General features: G+C 45.6%; 1 protein-coding gene across 1 annotated transcript in view; it reads left to right on the forward strand.

Annotated features, from left to right (window-relative positions):
• Positions 1-17,172, forward strand: part of DNAJC18 (DnaJ heat shock protein family (Hsp40) member C18) — a 56,935-nt gene that overhangs the window by 18,213 nt on the left and 21,550 nt on the right. The window contains exons 4-6 of the mRNA XM_006015739.3: positions 3,321-3,485; positions 6,619-6,804; positions 15,484-15,596. Of these exons, the coding sequence (XP_006015801.1) occupies positions 3,321-3,485; positions 6,619-6,804; positions 15,484-15,596 (464 nt within the window). The remainder of the gene's footprint in view (positions 1-3,320; positions 3,486-6,618; positions 6,805-15,483; positions 15,597-17,172) is intronic.

The raw sequence follows: 17,172 nt of genomic DNA on the forward strand, positions 1-17,172 counted from the left end.
CCCGGAGGTGGCCCCCATCCCAAGGGTGCAGCACGTGGGGCCCTCGCCACCCAGCCGGCAGCCTGGGGCAGCCCTGGACATGTCACAGCTCCGCGCCCAGACGTGGAGCCCTGTGGTGTCAGGCCTGGCCTCCCCTGACTTCACCTGGCTGCCGGGAGCTGCTGTTGCCAGCAAAAGTTTGTTCCCCAGTGTTTTCCCACCATGACACCTTCTCCCTGCATGTCGGGGTGCAGAGGTTTCCGAAGGGCAGCTTTGAAGCCCCAGGAGCGCACCAGGTTTAATGTGCAGCGCTTCGCTTATAAAGGCAGAATCACTTAATTATTTGGGAGCGAAGGGAAAGCTGAGTAGAGCCTTGGGATCCTGGATGTCGGCTCAGGCTTACTAGTGTAGTAGACATGCAGCGCCCAGCAAAAGAAGGGTGGGATGAAGAGGATGTGACTGTTTTAAACGTGTGCCTCTCGTCTACAAAGACCTCCCCTGGAAGGCGCCCCTGCACCCGTGCTGAATCCAGCTGGCTTCAGAGAGTCTGTGTGTGGAGATAGGCATCCACTATGGGCATTTCTTTTCAGGACAGTACCTTAGTCATGAAATGAGGGTTATCAGAGGCAAAGTAATGTAGTGCCTTCAGATACTGTCCACACTTTTCTCACAGCCTAGTCAGTGCAGTTGGGTCCTGATATACAACCCTTCCAGCCGTGAACTGCTTCAGTAGGAACCAGCCTACCCCTACCCCTGGTTGCCTACCAGCGAGGTTGAATTGGTGGTTCAAGCACCACCTTGGCCTGTGGGAGACCAGGTTCAAGTTCAGCTCTTCCACAAACATCCTGTATGACCCTGGACACACTGTCTCAGTTGATCATCTGAAAATAAGGCTAATATGTTGCTTCCCTACTTCACAAGGATGTTGTCAAGCTAAATGTTACAGATTATGAGGTGCCCATGTTCTACCCGGGTGAGCCCATGTAAGTACCTAAGGCAATTAAACATTGTGGTGTGAGTAGAGAGATGACATTGGAAGACCAGACCAGCTCCTTTTCACTTTTTTGAGGTCAGACTTTGCCATCTAGTCTTCTCAAGTGAAAGTAATTTAAATAAATGAAGCCTAACTGTTCTATTTTAAGTGGCAGATGCTCTTGTTCACCTGACCTATATGAAACCAACTTCTGGTGTCCAGTTGCTAGGGAATAGATACCTAGGTTATAGATCTGCATGTTGCTGGTTGTTATGACACTGACACCTACAAAAGCCTGTGATACTAAGTGGGTGCCACCACTCTCAATCTGTGGGGGTAGGGCTAGAACATCTGCTGTTTTGGCACATTTTTGCAAGCTTATGTGACGTCCTACTGAGATGCAGTTTAATTTGTGAGGTAAGAAATGAAGTAAAAAGGATAAAAGTTATGCTTTGTTAAAAATGTATATACTTGGTAACTGAAGAGAGGCGATATCATTTCCCAAAAAATGGGCAGGGCTTAGGTGCTGCTAGCCTGTCCTCCCCTCCTTGGTGGCACATTGCCCCTGTTTGTCTCTCTGTAAGGGCATTACAAGCACACCATAAGAGTTACACTACAACAGCGATTCTCAACCAGGGTGCCACAAAATCCTTTCATGGGGGCCCTGAGGTGCCACAGCTCAAGATAAACCCACCAATTTCAAATGGGAATCCATAGTGTTAAAACTATTCTGACCTGTTGTGGTCTCTGAGTTATTTGTAACAGAAAAAAACTGCTCTATTATTTTTCTGTAGTCAAAAAATGAGTGAAAACTAGAGCTAGCATTTTCTGAGCAGTGCCTCAAGTCCAAAAAGGTTGAGAACTGCTGTTGTATATTGTAAGACCTGATGCACCCATACAGCTTAGGCCACCCTCAAGCTCTCATGGTACCCAGCTGTTAAGCAAGGGCCTGACATACTGCTTTTACAATGATAAAGAACCCATAAGTTTTGGTGTGATGTATCTTTACGTCTGTTTATTCAACAAGCCAAATTACTTTCCCAGGAATTGTCTGCTAACCAATTTGATCTTGCAACATCATTCAGTAATTGCCATTAAGCTGTAAATTTACCTAGTGGAAATCACTTAAGTCAGGAGTGTCAATGGTATGCATCAGGGCCAGATCTGACCCGTGGAACCCTATCATCTGGTCCATGGTGCTGTTTGTGAGTCTCAGACCAGCCCCATACACTGCATGCAGTGCATCCCCACCCCAGCTCTGCACACTGTTCATGAAAGGTGGAGCTGGTCTGGCATGCACTTTATGCAGGGCTGGAGTCAGTGGGTATGCTTCACACAGCATGCGGGCCTGGGCCTGGGCAAGGGCACATGCCACACATGGCACCTATACTGGACCGGCCTTGCATGTTGGATATGGGGCTGGTCTGAATTGGGCCCATAGGCTGGTTCTGCAGCTATTGCGGCTGATTTGACATGGGTACAGCCTGCAGTCCACACCCTGAACCAACCTTACACATTTCATGCATTACAGGACTGGGGCCAAGGCATGCAGCATGCAGTACATGGGGCTGGAATTGGTGCGCATGCACTATAGTATATGCGGCATGCAGAGCTGGTTTGTTGCATGTGCTGCATGTGGCACCTGCACCAGACTGGCCCTACTCAGTGGCTCTGGTGTACAGGGCTGGTCTGTGGGCTCAGTCCAACCTGTGAGGCCAAGTGAGTTTGATACCTCTGATCTCTAAGCTGTGTGGCGTGTGCAGCATGAGCGTGCATGTGTGGCCACATACGCCACACAGCTTAGAGGGAACACTGCCTCTGACTTAGGTTGTTGACAGAATCACAAACTGCTGAATGCCCAGTGTGACAGTGATTGGAGCTTTTTTTGCACGATTATGTATGAAAGTCGCCTGTTGATGGTGAAAGTTGTGATACAGGTGGAGTGTGATATAAAGTGGAATGATTTTATCTGATTTTTTGTATTTATGATTTTCTCAGTAGAGCAACAAGTGGTGGGTGATCTTGGAGACTTGTCCTCTAAGTGAGCTCTTCCCAATTGATGGTTGAGTTTCCCTGATGGGAAAGTTTGCATTGTTTCGGCCTCTGTGTCAGCTGCTTTATGGCTGGATAGAGTTAACAGGGATGCCCAGTCTGTCCTGTTCTTTAGCCCTCAGAATTCCTTTATGATCAGTGATAAACGCACCTGCAATTCCTGACATGGTGCTGTACTTCCTTATGTGTCTTAACAATGTACAGTGTGTGTCTACTACTTTTTTTTTTTGCCATATTGAGTGATTTTACTTGGTATCTTGTAAGAAATCTTTTCCAAGTTGGACTTGGAGGAAGGCAGTACGTAAAAAAAAATAATAATTTGTGTACACTTTCAGAATAAAGAAGTGTAGGAATTATTATGAAATTTTGGGAGTTGAGAGGGATGCAAGTGAGGAAGATTTGAAGAAAGCTTACCGAAAACTGGCCCTTAAATTTCACCCTGATAAGAACCGAGCTCCAGGAGCAACTGAAGCTTTTAAAGGTATGTGAGATGACCAGTGTTTTTTCTTTTTTAAATAGAATTTCCCAGCACAACTTGTTTTACATTGTACCATTGTACTTCAGCTGAAGACTTCATACAAACTTCTATATGGTTTTTAATTTACACAGGCAATGATAGGATGCACTCATTTTTTTTAAAGAAAATCCCATAGCTGCCTGACTGGAGACTTTCCCCCATCAAACACACCTCTCAAAGTCCAGAATTCTGTCATAAAGGAAAAGGCACTGAAGTATCTACTTCCAAATTTTCCTGAAGTTTCAGAGATGTTTATGAGCAGCACTGTTGGTACTGAAGGGCAGTTTTACATGTGCTCTGGGTGTGGTGGGGGGAGGCACTTTGATTAGAGCAGCTCTGATTAAAGCACCACAGTGTCTCAAGTATCAGCATCCCCATGCTTCAAAATGGCGGCAGGGGCGCTTGCACTAAATCTTATTGAACGAGCTTTAGCATTTTGAAGCACAGAGATGCTGATACACGAGACGCAGGAGAATGCTGGAGCATGGTAATTACCTTACTCTAGCTGTAATTCCAGCGCATCAGAGCAGACTCCCAGCACGTTTACAGGAACTTGAAGAGCCCTTGGTCTGCTTGATTAGCATCTTACCTGGTTGTCTAGTCAACCATTTTTCAGTATGTTGTTTCACAGATTACAACTTAAAATCATGAAAACAGTGAAAGATTGAGTGCACTATTCTATTGCTATAGATTTTAAAATAAGTTTACAATATATAAGCTGTCCTAACAACACCAGTGTTTAAAGATTTATAACTTTTACCTTCTTACTATCTCACAGCTATGGATAGAACTGTCATTAGGTAGAATTGAGCAAAACAAGTCCTTCATTATCCAGTGTTAAGATATGGAAAGATGTGAAGTTGTGAAGGGTTTTTTTCTGTTTTGGTTAAGAGATTGGACTTCACCACAAGTTTGCTTAAGAATATGACTGTGAAAGATGTATTTCAAATAGTATTGAGATCTTACAAAAACTCTGCTTTTAAACTCAGCTGTTCCTTATATAAAAGTTGTATGTTTGGAAAAGCTATGTGAGCGTAACTTTACCAAGAGACAGGTAGTATGTAGCTGAAGATGGCAGTGTCTTTCTGGAGAGTAGGTCATGGAGTGGATTGGTGGTCGCTTTTGGGTGGTTTCATCCTTTGCACACCATTTGGAAGACGCAGAACCAGTGAGCATTTTGAGATCCTTCTAATTTAATTTCAGATCCTGGTGAATGCCCACATGTATCCAGATTGATTTTTAGTGCCAGTCTCAGATTGGACAGGGCACTAAGTGCCCTCTTGGGCTTCTTGGGCGTTCTTTCAGGTCAAGGTTAAGGCATATAGATAGAGGGGATGAGAGAGCTTGTTTTAAACATTCTGGAGAATGAAAACCACCTACTCCTTTTTATTGGCACTGTACATAATATGGCCAAAAATTGATGACCTTTGGCCTTACCAAGATAATTTTAGGAATTTTTAAATTATTTACTTTTTAACGTGCCAATTATTGAAATTTCCCTCATACTTAAAATTTTGTTCTCCAACGATGGTGTTGCTATAGAGCAGGGGTGGGCAATTATTTTGGCTGGAGGGCCATTTAATGCATTTTGGGGAGCTGTCAAGGGCCACATCCATCTTGCTCTTCTCTTCTGTCTCTCTTACTGTGTCTTTCTCACTCACACATGCTGTGTTGTGCATGCGTGCTGTCTGTTGCGTGTGCGCTGTCTCTTGCTGTCTTCCCCTCCTTCCTGCTCCCTCCAGAACTGGTCCAAAGCTATAGTTCACCAGGAGCCCTAACATTCAGCTGTGGATGAAGGCAGGAGCTTCTGGTGTTCTGGGTGGGTGGTAGTGTCAACTGTGGGTGTAGCCAGCAGGTTCCAGAGCCCAGATACAGAACCTGCCAGCAGTACCCACTGCTGGGGCTGCCATCTGCCCAACATGGCAGAAGCTCCTGCCTGGGTCCATAGCTGAGTATTGGGGGTCCTGGCGAATTACAACTTCGGCTTGGGTTCTGGAGGCAGGAAAGGAGGGGGAGAGAGACAGAGAGAGAGACACTGCTGCCCATCTGGCACAGCAGAAGCTCCTGCCTGGGCCCATGACTGTCGCTGCCAGCAGGTTCTGGGTCAAGGTTCCAGGCAGGAGCTTCCACTGTGCTGGGAGGGTGGGGGCGTCAGCTGTGGACACCACTGGCAAGTTCTGCATCTGGGCTCCTGACTCTGTCCACAGCCAGCCCGCCCACAGCGACAGAAGCCCTGCCTAGGTGTACAGCTGATGCCACCGCATAATGGGCTGATGTTTTTGGGCAGAAGCAGTGCCGCTCACTCAGCACCATGCAGTGGCCAAACCCGCTGGCCACCCACAAGCCAGATCCAACGAATTGGTGAGCCGGATGCGGCCCCCTGCTATAGAGCCTTACTCTTGAAAACAGTCCCCTGATGGCTGGTAGAACTTGCCTAGCTCTGTGCCTTAAAAAGGACTTGCCAGCAGATGGCATATATCAGATGAAGACTATCCATATCATCAGGCCTTGGTTCCTTTCTTTCTGTTTATATATGAGGAGTTCGCTCTGCCCCTGCTGCTGTTAATCTTAGAACCGTGTTGCTTAGACTGAGGTATGCATACCCCTGGGGATATGTGGCAAGCTTCTGGAGGATATGTAAAAGGAAGGAATAGGAAAGAGACAGGAAAGGCTGCTAGCAAGAATAGCATTGAATTATCCCCTAGTTACTAATTTTGAATTGGTATGTAGATACGTACTTTGTCGAGAACCTTCTGTTTGGTTTCAGACTCGGTAAAAAGTTGGATTGTCACAGTCTTCTGGTAGATTTCTACAATGGAGGGCCCCCTAGTTTCATGAGCATTTTAACTCCTTCAGTATGCTGTTGGGTGCCTCACCTTCCTGCTGTTCTCCAGGATAAGTGAGCAGAATTTATAGTGTTACTTACTTTGTTCTTAGCATGGCGCACAAAATGAACAATTAATCTCTCTTGCCAAAAGATCTAGTATTATACTTTGAGAAGCAGAAATTAAGCCTGTGCCTATTTATCGCTACTCTCCTTGTTGACTTGAAAATACTGTGTGATGTTCATGGGTAACACTTTTCATTTATTCTTCAGCAATAGGTAATGCTTTTGCAGTACTGAGCAACCCTGAAAAGCGACTACGGTATGATCAGTTTGGAAATGATGAAGAGACTTTCAGCACTGCCCATGCCAAGCACTATAATTATTACAGGGAATTTGAAGCAGATATCACACCTGAAGAAATATTCAACATGTTTTTTGGTGGGCACTTCCCTACAGGTTAGTGTCAGCTTATAATGTCTTTTGAAGTCTAAAGAATTGATATTAAACAGTGGAGGAAAGTTGTCTTTACTTCCTATTGCTTTAGAGCCTAATGATACTTTACATACCAGTACAACTATCACGAAAGTGCCTGTTGCTTTTACTCTTTTGCCTGATGTGGCTAGCAAGCTCTTGCAGTTCACAATATTAAATTGGGTTTATAATATCTTCAGACTTTCAGAATTCATGAAAACTAGCCTGATCTTACCTCCTTGCTACCACAGGCATTTCTGTTTAGGTCAGCAAGCTATGCAGTGTATTCCAAGGTACCATCTTCAGCTGCTTTCTGCTTTTGAGGATTTCTAACCACCGTTGGGCTGTGGGGGGTAAGAACACTCAATGCAGTAAAAGCTGAGGCAGGTTAAATTCTGGCTTACATAGAGATACTGTTGCTTTTCTTTCACCACTGCTTGAATTCAGGTATAGTTTGGAAGTGCAAGAAGATGTGTTTGGGTATGGAGGGTGACTACATGAAGGTATGCTGTGGCAGCAGTACAAACTCTTTAATAATTAGCGTACTTCTGTGACCATGGATGAAAGAGAGATGGTGCTCATTTGGTGTGCTTTATGTACATTCTCTTTTCTAGAATCATAGAAAATTAGGGTTGGAAGGGACCTCAGGAGGTCATCTAGTCCAACCCCCTGCTTGAGCGAGTGAATAGGGACAGCAGACAGGGCAAGCAATTTGCAGGCAGTTTGCTGGTAGCAAGAGGAGGAAGAGGAACGAGAAGAGAAGCCAGGAACCAGATCCTGCCCAGGAAAGATAAGTGATCCAGAACTGCTTGTGCCTTTGGCTTGCTGAGTGTTTGTTTGGTGGGCCGTGTGAGTTTGGGGCATATGCTCTGAGAAGCTGGGAGTGTTGCTAGTTGAGTGATTGATGATTGCTGAGTGATTGATGCCTGTGCCTGACAGAAGCCCTATGGAGGGGCTGGAGCAGGCCCAGCAGGTATAAAAGGATACTCCCCAAGCAAACAGGGCAAGCAGTTTGCAGACAATTCGCTGGTCAATTTGTCCCCCCACCTTGAGAGGAGAGCCTTTCAGCTTGTTGTGAGGAAGGAGGGAAGAAAGGAACCCTTTGGGGCCAAGGAACAGTAAACAGGCCTGCTTTCAGAAGAGTTTGGTAGGGAAGGTGTGCTTGGAAGAAGGGAAATAAGAGAAAAGAGGCAGATTATGAGACCCAGGGAAATGGCTGGAGGACATCACAATGCCAGAGCCACTGTCACTGCCTTTGTTTGTACTTGTGAGGTTTCTGTCCAGGCAGGACTGCTCACCATGGAGGCTTCCACCCAAGTCCAGATTTGGCACTGTAGGCATTGTGGCTTGCAGGTTCCTTCCGGTGACATCCAGGTGGGAGAGTGCTTGCAATGTGAGCGCTGCGTCCTGGGGGTCTCTCAGGGACCAGGCAAGAAAGCACAGAAGGAGGTGGTAAGGCTCCAAAGCATCCTCCACCATGAGGAGTTCATTGATTTGATGCTGGAGGAGACCTCCAGGATTGTGGAAGAAGAACAGCCAGAGTCAGTGCTAGAGAAGGAGAGAGGACATGGACTTCCAGGAAGGTGGAAGCTTGCGACCTCTGATAGCAAGCAGAAATCTTCATCTCCACCTGCAGCAGTTAGTCTGGAGAACAGATATGCAGTCCTAGCAACAGAGAGGGAGGAGCATGTTCCATTGGTGAAGGAAGACAGGCCAGGCCTCGCCAAGGTGGGAAGGATCAACAAAACCACCACCAAGAAGAAGTAACGAGCAGAGGTGGTTGGAGACTCCCTTCTGTGGGGGACGGGAGGGATCCATCTGTCGACATGACCTGTTGTCTCAGAAAGTCAGCTACTTGCCCAGAGCCTGGATCCAGATGTCATGGAAGATTACTGAGACTCATCCAGCCCTCTGACTACTACCCCATTCTGGGTCCAGGCAGGAACAGGTGCATCCTGCAGATCAAGACCTGGCTGCACAGGTGGTGTTGCCAGCAGGGCTTTGGCTTCTTTGACCATGGGATGATGTTCCAAGAAAACAGATTGCTAGGAAGAGACAGGATCCACCTGACAAAGAGAGGGAAGAGCATCTTCACAGGCAGGTTTGCTAACCTAGTGGGGAGGGCTTTAAACTAGGTTCTCTGGGGGATGGAGACCAAAGCCCTGAGGTAAGCGGGGAAGAGGGGGACCAGGAGGAAGAGCAAACAGGAGGGGGCAAGAAGGGAGGTGTTCTCATTCTTCCTGACAAATCAGGGCAATCAACTACTTACCTCAGGTTCCTGTACATGAATGCAAAGAGCCTGGAAAGCAGTCAGGAAGAATTGGAAGTCTTTGCACAGTCATGGAACTATGACATGATTGGAATAACAGAGACTTGGTGGGAGCTCGCATGACTAGAGCACTGTCATGGATGGGTATAAACTGTTGAGGAAGGACAGGCAGGGGAGAAGGGGAAGAGGAGTTGCATTTTATGTAAAAAAGCCATATGATTGCTCAGAGCTCCAGTATGAAACTGGAGATAGGACTGTCGAAAGCCTCTGGGTTAGGGTCAGAGGAGAGAGCAACCAGGGTGATGTGGTGGTGGGGGTGTGATATTGACCATCAGACCAGGAGGAAGTGATGGATAAGGCTTTCTTCCAGTAGCTAGCTGAAGTTTCCCAGTCACAGGCTCTGGTTCTCGTGAGGGATTTCGGTCACCCTGACATCTTCTGGGAGGGCAATCCACCAGTGTCCGGGCAATCCAGGAAATTTTTGGAGGCTGTTGGGGACAACTTCCTGGTGCAAGTGCTGGAGCAGCCAACTAGGGGCTGTGCTCTTCTTGGCCCACTGCTCACAAATAGGGAAGAATTGGTGGGGAATGTACTAGTAGATGGCAGCACGGGCAGCAGCAACCACGAGATGATTGAGTTCAGGATCCTGAGGAAACAAAGGAGGGAGAGCAGCAGGGTAAGGACCCTGGACTTTAGAAAAGCAGACTTTAACTTGCTCAAGGAACTCATGGGCAGGATCCTCTGAGAAGCCAGTCTTAGGGGGAGAGGAGTCCAGAGAGCTGTCTGTACTTTAAATAAGCCTTACTGAGAATGCAGGAATAAACCATCCTGATGTACAGGAAGACTAGCAAGTATGGCAGAAGAGTAGCTTGGCTTAGCAAGGAACTCTTTAGTAAACTAAATCATAAAATGAAGCTTATTAGAAGTGGAAACTTGGACAAACAACTAAGGAGCAGAATAAGAGTATTGCTTGGGCATGCAGGAAGGAAGTCAGGAAGGCCAAAGTGCAATTGGAGTTGCAGCTAGCAAGGGACGTGAAAGGTAACAAAAAGGGTTTCTACAAATATGTCAGTAACAAGAGGAGGATCAGGAAAAGTGTGGGTCCCTTACTGAATGGGGGAGGCAACCTTGTGACAGGATGCGGAAAAGGCTATTTAGAAAAGCTGGACATATACAAGTCCATGGGGCCAAATGGGATGCACCCAACGGTGCTGAGAGAAGTTGGTTGATGTGATTGCAGAGCTGCTGGCCATCACCTTTGAAAACTCGTGGGAATCAGAAGAGGTCCCAGCTGATTGGAAAAGGGCAAGCACAGTGCCTGTATTTAAGAAAGGGAAAAAGGAGCAGCCAGGGAATTACAGACCAGTTAGCCTCACCATAGTCTCCAGAAAAATCATGGAGCAGATCCTCAAGGAGTCCATTTCTAAGCACTTGGAAGAGAAAAAGATGATTAGGAACAGTCAGCATGGATTCACTACTGGCAAGTCATGCCTGATCAACCTGAGTGCCTTTTATGACAAGGTGACTGACTCTGTGGATGCAGGGAGACCAGTGGATGTGGTTTACCTTGATTTTTAGCAAGGCTTTTGATATGGTCTCCCACAGCATTCTTGCAGACAAACTAAGGAACTATGGGCTGGATGAATGGACTATAGGATGGATAGAAAACTGGCTAATTAAGTTGACTAAGTAAGACCAGTTCTGTCAGCCTCTCCTCATAAGTCATGTGCCCCAGCCCCCTCACCATTTGTATTGCCCTCTGCTGGACTTGCTCCAATTTGTCCACATCCTTTCTGTAGTAGGGGGCCCAAAACTGGACACAGTACTCCAGATGCGGCCTCATCAGTGCTGAATAGAGGGGAATAATCTCTTCCCTTGATCTACTGGCAACACTCCTGACAATGCAGCCCAGGATGCCATTAGCCTTCTTGGCAACAAGGGCACACTGCTGGCTCATATTTAGCTTATTTTCCACTGTTACCCCTAGGTCCTTTTCTGCAGAGCTGCTGCCTAGCCAGTCAGTCCCCAGCCTGTACTGGTACATGGGATTGTTCTGTCTTAAGTGAAGGACCTTGCTCTTATCTTTATTGAGCCTCATGAGATTTCTTTGGTTCAATCCTCCAATTTGTCTCGGTCTCCCTGAATCCTAGCCCTACCCTTGAGCTTATCTACAACTCCCCCCCCCCCCCCCCCCCCCCCCGCTCTGCCCGTACAGGAGATCCCTGAGGCAGGGGTGCTACGTATCACTGGGGAAACCAAGGACAAAGAGAAGCCACAGTCTCATGACAGAGGCTTTCCCCTTGAGAAGTAGTGCCAGGGCTGGCTTCACGGGCAGCTAGACATCAAAACATTGACTACTACCCTCTGAACCCAATGCTCCAGCAAGTTTTCTATCTACTTTATAGTCCATTCATCCAACCCATACCTCCTTAGTTTGCCTGTGAGAATGTTTTGGGAGACCGTATCAAAAGCCTTCCTAAGTTTAAAGTACATCATATCCACTTTGTCCCTCTGCATCCACAGAGCCAGTCATCTCATTATGGAAGGTAATCAGCTTGTTCAGGCATGACTTGCCCCTGGTGAATCCATGCTGACTGTTCCCAATCACCTTCTTCTCTCCCAAGTGCTTAGAAATGGATTCCTTGAGGATCTGCTCCATGATTTTCTGCAGACTACAGTGAGACTGACTGGTCTGTAGTTCCCTGGATCCTCCTTTTTCCCTTTCTTAAAATGGGCACCATGTTTGTCCTTTCCAATCAGCTGGGACCTCTCCCAATCACCATGAGTTTTCAAAGGTGATGGCTAGCTGCTCTGCAATCACATCAGCCAACTCCCTCAACACATTTGGGTGCATCATCTCTGGCCCCATGGACTTCTACATGTCCAGCTTTACTAAATAGTCTCTAACTTGTTCTTTTACTACTGCTGACTGCTCACCTCCTCCCCAAACTGCTGCCAGGTGCAGTAGTCTGGGAGCTGATCTTGCCTGGGAAGACTGAGGTGAAAAAGCCATTGAGCACTTTAGCCTGTTCTGCATCCTCTGTCACTAGGTTGCCACCCCCATTTAGTAAAGGACCCACACTTTCCCTGATCCTCCTCTTGTTGCTGACATTTTGTAGAACCCCTTCTTGTTACCCTTCACATCCCTTGTTAGTTGCAACTCCAACTGTGCTTTGGTCAGTTCTTTGTCCAGGTTTCCATTTCTTATAAGCTTCCTTTTTATGCTTTAGCTTACTGAAGAGTTCCCTGCTAAGCCAAGCTAGTCTGCTATACTTGGTAATCTTCTGAACACTCTCTAAAAACTTCCTGGATTGCCTGCACACTGCTGTATTGCCCTCCCAGAAGATGTTGGGGTGATTGGAGTCCCTCATGAGAACCAGGGCCTGTTATTGGGAAACTTCCGCTAGCTGTTTGAAGAAAGCCTCATCCTCCTGGTCTGGTGGTCTATAGCAGACCCCCACCACGACATCACCCTTGTTGCTCTCTCCTCTGAAAGTCTCTGGGTTAGGGTCAACAGGCCTATCTCCAGTTTCATACTGGAGCTCTGAGCAGTCATACAGCTCCTTTACATAAAGTGCACAACTCCTCCTTCTCCTCCTCTTCCTCCTCCCTTCCTGTCCTTCCTTAACAGTTCATGCCCATCCATGACAGTGCTCTAGTCATGCAAGCTCCCACCAAGTCTCTGTTATTCCAATCACGTCATAGTTCCGTGACTGTGCAAGGTACTATTTAGTGTACTATAGAAAATGAAAACTTTTACCTATACCTTTAGAGTTCCTGCCAAGTGTCACTGTGTATTTCCAATGTTAATGAATATGTACAGGAAAAGATTATACACTTGCAGCAGTGCAGCGTGCATATCTGAATCCATACTTTTTCAGCTTTTGCATTTAAAAATATTGCAAGTTAAGTTGAAAAATGATAGGTGGAACATGCATGCTGGGTTGGATTAAAAACAAATACATTTTTAAACATGCTTTAAGTAAAAGCTGTTTTCCCTTCTAAGAGATCTCTTGACACTGTTTAGTACTTGTGTGGTGCTTCACACCTTTGAAGTGTTAGACAATTGCTAACACCCAAATCCGTAAAACCTAAAGCAGCTTGGGGAGACTCATTACTTATATAGACTTTAATTTCATGATATATTATGGCATCTTTCTGAAAGGATCCTAAAGTGCTTTACAAACATTACCAGCAAATTTATCAGTTTTGGGTCATATTCAGCATGGCATCAACTGGCATAACTCCCATTGACTTTGCTGGAAGTCACACCTGTCTATCCCAATCACTTTACCCACTTTTGGTATGTGGCTGCTTTTCAACAGCATACAGCAACACTTTAACTGTCTAGGACAGGAAACGGTGCAACATTTGAAACTGAAAGAGGAATTTAGGTGTTAGCAATACTAGTGAAACACTCCACTCTACTCTTGGCAGTCAAGTAAATGGGAAAATTAATAGAAATTATAGTTCTGTTTATAGCAATTACAGTTATGCTGTAGAGATTTTTATTGCAGTCTCTTGCTAACAGTAAATCATAACTTCCTGCCAAAAACTACTATTAGCTGAGCTTTTCCAATCTTGTCCTACCCGAAAAGCATTTTTGTTTTTTTTTAATTGAGGAAGATCCATTTATCTGTGTTCTGAGCAAGCAAAGCATACCCAATTTTTGTTTCCCAGAAAAATGTCAAGAAAACAGGGTTAGTTATGTGAATTGGAGTAAAGATACTTAAAAACTGTAGTCAAGATATAGTAAGAAAATAGAATTTGTGCAAGTGCAGCAAGCAACCTTTCTGTTTTAGGCTGCAGCACTGTACTATTGCATGGTGTGTGAGTATATATTCCTGTAGTTCGGGTTTGTTTGTTTTTCTGAGGATCTGAGCTGAAAACCTTCGGTGTTGAGCAAAGCTCATTTACACAGTACCTAAAACCATCTAACTTTCTTAGTTTATTCTAATTTTTAAGATACATTTCCAGTATAAATAAACAAAGGGAATTAAAATGCAAAAATATATGCTGTTGTTGAAGTTAAGAATACAAATGCAAATGTTAAAAAGACTGCCTCTCTCCACATGATATACTGCAACTGTTGTGGACAGTGTCAGCATTCAGGCTGGACTCCTCAGTACAGGAAGGAATGCTGACAGGTGCTCTAGGGGAGGGTCCTGATTTTCTGCAACTTGCTCTGTTCTTATGTCTTGAAATAGCCTGAAGTTACTGAAAAAGTTATGCGTACTGAAAAAGTTTCTTACTCGCTTAGGTTTTGCAAAGATATTAGGTTAGGTTCCCAAAGGTACTAGAGATAGAGAAAAATGTTTCTCCTTTCTTTGGCTGGCTGAATTAATTTTTTTCTTAATGATTAATGCTGCTGGTAGACCGAGTTTGTGCAAATGTATGCATATTTTTTTAATAATGCAAGAGAGTCATTAAGCTGTTAAAACACTAATTGCTAAAGTGTCTTCATCTTCTTGCATGGGCATTTTAAAGGTCACAAAAGGATTTTGCCTTTCCTGTTCCAGTCCTAATTTGTTCATGTTTACAAAGTCATTGAGAACCTTGGATGAAGGATACCATAAAAAGTGTAAAATACTATTTTAATTATGTGTTGATGTAAAGATGAGAATGTATTTCTATGATTGGAGAAATGCTTGGATTTGGCACATGTTTGTGGTAGAGTTCCTTTATTGAAAAAGAAAGGGCATCTATTCAAGTGCTTACGTGATGCTAAATTCATCAGTTTAAAATACTTAATAGTTTTTTTTAATTGTACTTTTTCTCTTCTAACTTAAAAATTTTAGAAATAATTCTGCTATGTACACTGCTGTATCTCTATATCTTGCAAGGAAAGAAAATCCTGAATTGTACTCTTCCTCAAGCAGCTACCTTTCTTTCATCTTTTCCCTCATTATAAAATTCTGAAGTGATACCAGTGATAACTTGAAGAATAAATACAGATTAGCACAGTCAAGTAAATATAGTACTTAAGGGTAGCATAATTTATGGATTGAGAATGATGAAGCATAAAGCCTCAGGTTCCAAAACAAAATACAGTCTCATAAATGAACATGTTAAAACTAGCGTAAAAGCAGAATTTCCGATATAAAAACCCTAACAGGCCTCCCATCTGTTCTTGGTAAATTACATTGTTTTGATATCAGATTTCACACACTTCTCACATCTCACACCAGTGTACCTAGATGCTTCGCTCTCTGGCTAGTTCCCTGTTCAGTGTTAGAATGTAAATCTGACACATATTATTTGAAGTTTATAGTCTGACATCTCAAGAATATCTATTTATCTAAACCATGTTTGAAGGAAAACCAGCATCTCAGATGATTGATTGATGACTGCAGTTGAGTGAAAATGACAAGTTCACCTTTTTTTTTTTTAAATAGGAAATATTCATATGTTTTCAAATGTAACAACAGATGCCCGCTATTATCCACGGCGGCATCGGACTGAGAAGGCATGGACACAGGAGCAAGAGGAGGAAGAAAACAGGCCTCAGGTATCCAGGAAATTGGAGCTGTTATAAATATATTTTCATGGGTGCAGTTGGTATACTTATTTTCAGGAATTACAATTAAAATGGAGACTATCTCTAGACCCAGTAATATTTCTGTAGCCAGAATGGACAATTTTAAATGCATGCATTCTCCTTATCTTTTTTTTTGGAAGTATCCATTAAATAAAATCCTACTGTTGGGGTTCAAAATTAGTAAAGAACATTTGGGTCTTTCACCTGTTGCTCACCTGTCCAAAGGTGTTTAAGTAGCTGTAAATAATTATATTGTAATGGCAGCTGTATAGCCTAACATGAAATAAATTTGTGGTTTTGGCTAACAAGTGTTCTTCTCATGCACATGTTTTCACAATGATTTTCCATGGTGGCAATCCTACTACATCTGTTAATGCCTAAATAGCTACAACTACATTCAGTACGTTAAAAGTGAAGATGATTGAGGCATGGTGGGAGGACTGTGGATTTTTTCTTTTAAGTACCAGCTGGGGAGGGTGTACTAGGTGTATTTGTTTTATGGACATCAGAAGACTCTTGTCTCTCTAGCCATTTTTCATTTACCTGAACTAAAATTGCTTAGTAGGGGTGCACTGGTAAAGATTTTCTTGGCTGATACCAATAGCCAATTATTAACCAGCCATATCAGCCAATACTGATCCAGTAGCTGATTTACAGGAAAGTAGCCGAGCAGCTTGGAGAGCAGCATCCTGCTGGTAAGTCTGTGGGGGAAAGGGGCATGGTGGGGATCGGGTGCAGAGGGAGGCCTCTAAAGTGAGGGAGGGAGTGGAGCAGGGGCAGGAATAGGCGCTGCCCAGCCAGGGTGGTGAATGTGACCCCAAGGCAGGGTGCAGGGCAGCCACAGGCAGCTCATCCAGAGGGGTGGGCGGCTCCCCACCACTGCTCGCACCTCCTGGGGAGGTCTGGCGGGCATGTGCCCCTCCTGATTTGTGCGTGGGGCAAGGGTGGGCAAGCGCTTGGGGCCAGGGGCTGCGCCAGCTTCTTCCTGGTGGGTGTGCTGGGCTGGGGCTGTGCTTGGGGCACAAGGGGGTTGGGGCAGGCTCCGCTGCAGCGGGCAGTGCTAGGAGGGTGGCTACAGGGGTACTATGGGGAATTTTGGGGTTGCTATAGACCCCCAAGTTCCCCCTAACACCGCCTCTGCTCAGGGCAGGGCTCCTGAGGGAAAGGCAGCAGAGTGGACTGCTCCAAGCAGAGGCGGTGCTGGTGGGGGGGTACTTGGGGGCTATGGCCACCCCAAAATTCCTTGTAGCCCCCCCAAAGCCACCCCTCCCTGCTCCGCCACCACCTGCCCTGTGCAGCTGAGCCCGTCTCGCCCCCATCCACTCCAAGTACAGCCCCAGCCCAGCCCCCCTGCCAGGAAGAGGCTGGCGCAGCCCCTGGCCCCAAGCCTGCAGCGGGCACCCTGCCCTCAACGTGCACACACACTCAGGGGGGGCACACGCCCTCCATGCCTCCCCCAGGGGTGCGCACCCCCAGTGGTAAGGAGCTGCCCCTGCTACTCCCCACCACTGGATGAGCTGCCTGCAGCTTTGCCCCACTTCTAGCC

This window comes from Alligator sinensis, unplaced genomic scaffold (genome assembly GCF_000455745.1).
Source record: "Alligator sinensis unplaced genomic scaffold, ASM45574v1 scaffold156_1, whole genome shotgun sequence".
NCBI lineage: Eukaryota > Metazoa > Chordata > Crocodylia > Alligatoridae > Alligator > Alligator sinensis.